This window comes from Callithrix jacchus, chromosome 22 (assembly GCF_049354715.1).
Source record: "Callithrix jacchus isolate 240 chromosome 22, calJac240_pri, whole genome shotgun sequence".
Lineage (NCBI taxonomy): Eukaryota > Metazoa > Chordata > Mammalia > Primates > Cebidae > Callithrix > Callithrix jacchus.
In genome coordinates, this window is record NC_133523.1 from 33,436,374 (window position 1) to 33,444,923 (window position 8,550).

The window sequence follows — 8,550 nt, forward strand, 5'->3', positions numbered from 1 at the left end:
CCCATTTATATTAAGGAAATTGAATTTGTAGAAACAAACAAGCAAACAAACAATCTAGAGAAGGCCCAGATGGCTTTGCCGGTAAATTCTACCAACATTTAAGGCAGATATAACACTATTCTTTCACAAACTTTTTCAGAAAAAAGAAAAAGGAGATAGCATTCTGTTCTATATTTTGAGGCCAAATAACCATATTACTAAAACCTCACAAAGATATTACACACAAAAAAATTACAGTTCAATATCCTCTAGGAAAACAGACATAAAGTATTACAACAGTTATAAAGTATTACAATCAAATCTATTTGACTTTGGAACCACAAGTATGTTTCCTATAACTAAAATCACAAAATTAAATCAAAATGAAAAATATTCTCAGGAACCAAAAGCAAAATGAAACAAATTTATCTGCGCATAAAGCTGGAAGGTTAAACATATAAAGGAAGTGATTATTTTAAGAAACTTTAAAATATAGTCTTTTTATTTTTATTTTTTGAGATGGAGTCTCACTCTGTCACCCAGGCTGGAATGCAGTGGCACAATCTTGGCTTACTACAATATCTGCCTTCCAGGTTCAAGCAATTCTCCTCTCTCAGCCTCCTGGGTAGTAGCTGGGATTACCGATGCGTACCACCATATCCAGATAATTTTTTATTTTTAGTAGAGATGGGGTTTCATCCATGTTGGCCAGGCTAGTTTTGAACTCCTGACCTCAGGTGATCTTCCTGCCTTGGCCTCCCAAAGTGCTGGGATTACAGGAATGAGCCACTGCACACAGCCAAAATATAGTCATTTGACTTTAGACCCAATATAACCTACAAACAAAATAACTATAAACTGTTTTTCAAAGTTGTCTTAGAGTTTATAACTTTGTGAAGTTATGTATTAGAGTTTTTTTAGCAGTTATACCGTTATTAATATTAGCGTTGTTAGTCTAAAACTAATACATGTATATAACCTGAAATGATTATACACACATACCCATATATCAGTGAGAATCTTAGTATCATTAATCATTACGAATTAAGATTTTTTCAGATTACAAAAGCCACACAAATATAAAATCAGATAGTAAGAAAAACTCTATAATCTTTTAATTCAATTGAAAATATCAGTATACCCTCAGGCTTTTTTTTTTCTCCTTCTAAAAAAATTTGTATTTCACCAGCTGTTAAGGCTATAAGCAATGACAACTAGGAGCAATGAGAGTTCCTGCTGTCCTGGTTGTGACTTCTTAAAACTACTTCACATAAAAGGAACCAGGGTCCCATAAAGAAGTGGCTGATCTTATGTTTGGGATGGGAAAATGTTTTAAATGAGCCTAGAATACCCTGTCAGAACAGAAAGTCTGGAATCTACCAAAGACTACTGGAGTCATGTTGAAAAGAACAAAAAGGAATAAAAGAGTAGGAAAATCACAGAGGGTAAACTTTCCACTTGCCATGCATGGAACAATGTGAGCATTAATAAAAACAGTAACTTACAGATCGAAACATAACAGACATGTTTTAATCCACAAGTTAATAGTAACCGTTCTTTTCTTTTTAATTCAGTCTCTGTAGACTGTCAAAAATTGCCAATGCCGATTATATTGCAAGTCGTCACGGCAGGGTATTGGGAAAAGTTTTCAATTAGCAATAATTGCTCCTCGGATAAACCTTATTGGCTACGATACTGCCACTGCGCAAAGCTACTAATAGTTTAAAAGAAAAACACAGAATAAGCTTTGGGAGATGCTGAAAAATAATAAGAGAAAAACCAATCTTTGATTCTAGTTCTGTTTTTTTGGTTGTTTTTACACCATAAACTATTCTTTAGGTAACCAAGACACTGAGAATGAATGACTCCCTTTATAGACATATTCCAGCTATTAATGCAGAAGAATTATCATTTTGTAACCCCTGATAAAATAACATATTCAAACAAAGATGCCAATAGCTGGCTGCTAACATCACGTAAAGGAAAACAAGCAAATACTATGCACCACTTCGGAGAAGTGCACATCACTATGTAAGACGGATTAGTAAAAAACAAGCAAAAACCAACAAAAATCCTCAACCTGATCAAACCTCTAAAATTAAATACCAGTTTACAAGAAATACAGGGTCAGAGGAACATGTTAAATGACACCACAGGCGAGCAATCAACAAAATCCAGAACATGGGTAACTCTACGGGAAAACTCTGTTTCTGGAAAAAATAAACTGTAAGAAAGAAAAAGTGAAAGAACCCAGGGAGTAAAAGAATATTTAAGAAACATATAGCACTATTATAGCAAATAAACATTGTTTAGATCTTGATTCTAAAAAAATCATAAAAAATATTTATAGACAATGGGAAAATTTGAACACTCACTGGCTCATGACATTAAGAGAATATTGCCTGTTTTGTTTTTTTGGATGTTTTTTTTTGAGACAGGGTCTCACTCTGCTGCTTAGGCTGGAGTGCAGTGGTGCAATCTTGGCTCCTTGTAAATTCTGCCTACCAAGCTCAAGCAATCCTTCCACTTCAGTCTCTCAAATAGCTGGGGCTACAGGCACGTACCACCATGCCCCACTAATTTTGTATTTTTTTTTTTTTGAGACGGAGTTTCGCTCTTGTTACCCAGGCTGGAGTGCAATGGCGCGATCTCGGCTCACCGCAACCTCCGCCTCCTGGGTTCAGGCAATTCTCCTGCCTCAGCCTCCTGAGTAGCTGGGATTACAGGCACGCGCCACCATGCCCAGCTAATTTTTTGTATTTTTAGTAGAGACGGGGTTTCACTATGTTGACCAAGATGGTCTCGATCTCTTGACCTTGTGATCCACCCGCCTTGGCCTCCCAAAGTGCTGGGATTACAGGCGTGAGCCACTGCGCCCGGCCCTGATTTTGTATTTTTAGTGGAGACAGGGCTTCACCGTTTTGTCCAGGCTGGTCTCCTACTTGTAACTTCAGGTGATCTGCCCACCTCAGTCTCCCAAAGTGCTGGAATTACAGGCATGAGTCACCATGCCTGGCTTTTTACTTTTTAGCAGTGATGATACTATGGTTATTATTTTTATTTAATTTAAAAGTTCTTACTTTTTACAGATATATATTAATATCTTTAAGGATGAAATTATATATCTGAAATCCACTTCAAGATAACTTATGCTTTTGTTTTTGTTTTTTTGAGACAGTCTTACTCTGTCGCCAGGCTGGAGTGCTGTGGTGCGATCTCGGCTCATTGCATCCTCCACTTCCCCGGTTCAAGGGATTCTCCTGTCTCAGCCTCCCAAGTAGCTGGGACTAGAGGCACATACCATCACATCCAGCTAATTTTTGTATTTTTAGTTGAGACAGGGTTTCACCAAGTTGGCCAGGATGGTCTCGATCTTCTGTCCTCGTGATCTGCCTACCTTGGCATCCCAAAGTGCTGGGATTAGAGGTGTGAGCCACCATGCCCAGTCCTCTATGTTGTATCTTAGAAGAGGGGTGGGAGAAGAAACAGGGATACAGATGAAACATGTTTAGCCATAAACTGATATGTGTTGAAGCTGAGTGATGGGTAGAGTATATGGGATACATTACACTACACTTACTTCTGTATATGTTTTAATTTTTTCCATAAGAAGAAGTTAAAGAAAAGAGACTTGAAGAATGGACTCCACATATGAACGATTCATTACAGAGGATGGTTTTTCAGTAATTGTTATTTTATCCTTTGTGTCTTTATTTTTGTATTTTCTAAATCACACCAACAAACGAGTACTACTTTGATATCAGAAAACAAAGATATCAGCTTCCTGAACTCTAAACAGGAAATGCAAGTTTTATAAAAAAAAGGATTCTTACTAAATTTGGAGAAAAAAGAATATTTAACAGCATATACTCTAAGATAATTTTTTTAAAAGTTAGGTAATAGAAGATAAGAAAGAAGAAAAATGAAGAAGTGTACCAACTTTGTTATGACACGGAGTTGCAATTCATGCAGAACTTAAGCAAAGCATTAACATAAACTATAAGTAGGCCAATTCTACAAACTTGCCCCAAATATAAACTTCCACAGATAAAAGCGACATATGTAGTTATTGATGGCTGCATTATATAACAGTAAAAAACAGAAAAAAACAAATGGCCATCCATTGGAGACTGGTTGAATTACTATAACACCACAATAGAATATGCGGCTATAAAAATAAATGAGGAAGATCTTTATAGACTCCTATAGAGTTATTTCCAGGATACTGTAGATGTGTGAAAAAGAAAAAAGAAGGTGCAGAACAGTGTACACAGAGTACTCCTTTTAATTAAAAATAGAATAAAAATTGCATACATACACACACATATAAATGCATATACATAAACATATATATCATTTAAAAGAAATATAAAAGTAAAACCAATGAGAAGTACAGGTAGCTATGTACAGAGGGAAGAAAGAAGCTGGTGGAGGGGACAGAAGTGGACACTAGACTTCTCCAAATTCATCTTGTTCTGTAGTTTTGATTTTGGATATATGTTATGTAATTTAAAAACAAGATTAAATCATAGTGGGAGAAAAGCAATCCCCAGACATGAAAAGCAATATAAAACAAATGAGCCTAACTGCATTTCCAGTTGGCAGCTTAACCAAATGAGAAGTGCTATTTAGATGACTTTTAAAACACAGTAATTCAATTATACATCCCTAGTGGGATATGTCCTGTCAAACTCCAACAGGACTTTATTGCTTTTCTATATTCATATGGTTGGCAATATATTGGTATTGTTATTTTGAAACTCTTCGTCTCAACCCAAAGGAAGGCAGAAAAGTGAGAATAGGAAATAAAGAACAGATGGGACAAATATAAAACAAATGGCAAATGATGGATTTGAACCAAACCATATCAATAATCACACTAAGTATAGATGGTCTAAATACTGCAATTAAAAGCTGGAGATTGCTGGCTGGGTGTGGTTGTTCACACCTGTAATCACAGAAATTTGAGAGGCCGAGGTGAGCAGATGACCTGAGGTCAGGAGTTTGAGACCAGCCTGGCCAACACTACAAAACCCTGTCTCTACTAAAAATACAAAAAATTTAGCTGGGCCTGCTGGTGTGTGCTTGTAATCTCAGCTCCTCAGGAGGCTGAGGCAGGAGAATCACTTGAACCCAGGAGGCAGAGGTTGCAGTGAGCTGAGATCTTGCCACTGCACTCCAGCCTGGGTGGCAGAGTGAAATTCTGTCTAAAAAAAAAAGGAGATTGTCAAATTGAGTTTAAAAAAAGGAAATTGCCAAATTGAATAAAAACACAGACCCAATTATATGCTGTATATAAAACATGCACTTGAAATATCAAAACACAAATAGGCTAAAAGTAAAATAATAGAAAAAGATATACAATGTTAACACTAATGAAAAGAAAGCTGGAGGCTGGGTGCAGTGGCTCATGCCTATAATCCTAGCACTTTGGGAGGCCAAGGCGGGCAGATGATGAGGTCCGGAGATCGAAACCATCCTAGCTAATACAGTAAAACTCCATCTCTACTAAAAATACAAAAAATTAGCCGGGTGTGGTAGTGGGCACCTGTAATCCCAGCTACTCACACCACTGTACTCCAGCCTGGGTGACAGAGCAAGACTCCGTCTAAAAAAAAAAAAAAAAAAAAAGCTGGAGTGGCTACATTAAATATCAGGCAAAGCAGATGTTCAGAGCAAAGAATATTATCAGGTATAAGGAAGACCATTTCCTAATGAAAAAAGGGTCAATTCACCAGTAGGATGTAAAAATCTAAAACCTTTATCTACTAACAGAATATCAAAATACATGAAGCAGGCCAGGCCAGGGATTACAGGCTCACACCTGTAATCCCAACACTTTGGGAGGTAGAGGTGGGTGGATCACCTGAGGTCAGAAGTTTGAGACCAGCCTGGCCAATATGGTGAAACCCCATCTCTACTAAAAAAAAAATAATAATAATACAAAAATTAGCTGGGTGTGGTGGTGTCCACCTATAATCCCAGCTACTTGGGAGGCTGAGGTAGGAGAATCACTTGAACTTGGGGGGTGGAGGTTGCTCTAAGCCGAGATCATGACACCGCACCGCAGCCTGGGTGACAAACCAAGACTCCATCTCAAAAAAAAAAAAAAAAAGAAGAAGAAAAGAAAAAGAATGCATGAAGTAGAAACTGAAAGAAACTACAAGGAGAAAAATCCAACAAAGAAAAAAATCAGTAAAGATATGAAAGATTTAAACAATACTATCAATCTACCTGACCTAGTTGACATTTATAGAACACTCCACTAAACACTAAACAACCACTAAATAGAGTCTTTTCAAGTGCACATGGAATATTTACTAAGATGCACCAAATTCTGGGTCATAAAACAAATCCAAATAAATTTAAAATGATTCAAATCATACAAAGTGTTATTCTGTGAACACAATGTAACAAAATTAGAAATCAGTAACAAAAGATCTCTGGAAGAGCGTCAAAATAGTTGAAAACACAATACTTCAAAATAACCTATAAGTCAAAGAAGAAATCAAAAGGGCAAATTAGAAAGGATTTTGAACTGAAGTCAAAATAAATAAAACAAGATTGGAAAGTGATTGCTTTAAAGCTAGGCATATTCATTATACTTTTGTGTACATTTGAAATTTTTAAGAAAAAGCTTAAAAAAAGTTAAAAAATCAAAATGCTGCTGTATCAGAGATAACACCATAGAGTGCCGCTTTTTAAATCCATGAGTCTCAAAATCCATTCTTCCTAAATTTAATCACTATTGGGAAGCATCTATCACAATTAATGGCACATTATCTTTGTCTCAATCTACCAAAAATTGCCTTACCCCTCTGTCATTTCAGAAGGCAGAAAATTTCAAAAAGAAAATAAAAATGCCTATGTTCTATAATAACAAAGGTATTTCAGGAAACAAAGAGGAAATACTCACCTTGGACATTGCGACTGAAACAGCCATTCTTTATCCTCTGGGTTCTACTCTCAGGAAAAGAAAAACAGAATGAGATATTAGGCCTTCTTGGGGAATATACTAAATTAGAACACATCCTCTTCCCCTATCCTCTTAATCTCATTTAACATAAAGAAAAGTCAGGCGGGACTAGAACAGGTCTTCTACCTTCTGTATCAGAAAAAAGGGCCAGGTGTCTTTGTCTTGAATTTATTTCTGGATTCAAAGCTGTATGCTGGAGACAGAACCCTGCGGTGGAGTGCTTCAGGTTCAGAACTGTGTGGCTGCCTCCAAAAGTACTCCCTCTGAAACTATTCCCACTCCTGGAATCCCATGACATTTCCAGTGGCCTGTCTTGAAGGTATTTTAAGCCCTAAAATTCTCATCTCAAAACCAGGTCTGTGGCTTGCAAATAACTCCTATTCTTCACCCAGGTGTCCAAATGACTGGCTTCCTTACTTCTTGCCACTTCCTTGCATTCAGTCCCCTGCAGGCTATAAGGTGAGAGGACACAGGGAAGAAGCCGTGACCCCGTAACTACATTTCACAGATGAGCCAAGGATGAATACAGAAATGAAGGAATACAGGCCATGTATGAACGGGCAGCCACTGTGGTAAAAACAAAAAGAAGTCCTTAAGTCCTCAGAGGAGCACAGAGCCGCATAAGACATGATCCATAGACAGACCTCAGCCCCAGAAATACCAAAATGAAATTTACTTCTGTACTGGACTAAACCCCCATAAGGTCACAGAATATACAAATGGCCAGACAGTCACACATAATCACATTTCCACAGTCACACAACTAAAGGCACAATCATCCAATTATGCTACACTGTTAGAGCACCTCCTCTCAAACAAAATCCCATTAAGTACAAGGCATATAATTACATCCAAGCACCTTGTCAGAGACACATACCGCCAGAAACACCCTTTCCAAGCTGCAAGTTTAGTCTCTTCACCCAGTCATAAAAACAGCACACACAACCCAACAGTCATACACAGTCACCCAACCAAGTACCAGATCAGGGAAACACGTGGTCACAAACACCGTGTCACAGCTACAGTCACACATCTTACATTTACTGGAAAACCCGTCACACGATATCAGGTATGTACACAACCTCAAACTCTTGTCATAAATGTCACAGACTTTATAGTCACAAGCAAACCTCAATTATACACACGGTACATACACAGTCACATGAGTACATCCCAGCCAGATAAGCAAACAGTCACAAACACCCTCAGAGTCACAAACAACTCACACTCACACAACTGCTCATACACAAAACCACAGCCACACACTCCCAGTCGTGTATGCACAGGCAGGCACCAATACCAGGCAGGCTGCAGCCAGCACACAAAACCCGAGACACATGGGTTACATGGGTAACCCCAGCGACGCTTTCTCCGTCCAAGTCCGCGCTGGCATTCCGGACACTCCTACCCCGACAGAGGTGCAGTTCAGGGTCCAAGATCTGGCGCTCGGGTTCCAAGCTCGATTTCAGGTTCGCCAATCTAGCAGGTGCCAAGCCAAGATCCTCCACAGACTCGGCCCTCTCTCCACGCGAGGCCTCCAAATCTCGCAACCCAACGGAAATGAAGCCGCGTTCCGGACGCGGTGACTCTGGGAA

General features: G+C 38.4%; 1 protein-coding gene and 1 non-coding gene across 22 annotated transcripts in view; both read right to left on the reverse strand.

The window, feature by feature from the left end:
• The window catches only part of ZNF420 (zinc finger protein 420), a 29,232-nt gene extending 20,763 nt beyond the window's left edge, over nucleotides 1-8,469 (reverse strand). For 4 of the 21 annotated variants that reach the window (XM_008987912.5, XM_078359240.1, XM_078359234.1 and 1 more), the window contains exons 1-2: nucleotides 8,364-8,469; nucleotides 6,896-6,939 (exon numbers count right to left, since the gene is read on the reverse strand). In XM_008987912.5, the coding sequence (XP_008986160.1) occupies nucleotides 6,896-6,922 (27 nt within the window). In that variant the 5' untranslated portion in view covers nucleotides 6,923-6,939; nucleotides 8,364-8,469. Of the gene's footprint in view, nucleotides 1-3,163; nucleotides 3,441-6,895; nucleotides 6,940-7,081; nucleotides 7,523-8,255 lie in introns of all 21 variants that reach the window. The other 17 variants (XM_035284634.3, XM_035284637.3, XM_078359237.1 and 14 more) reach the window with 10 other exon arrangements.
• LOC118150403 (U4 spliceosomal RNA) lies at nucleotides 1,553-1,692 on the reverse strand. Its single transcript, XR_004738504.1, has one exon. It is a non-coding gene; the product is annotated as a U4 spliceosomal RNA (small nuclear RNA).
• Nucleotides 8,470-8,550: the final 81 nt, after the last annotated feature.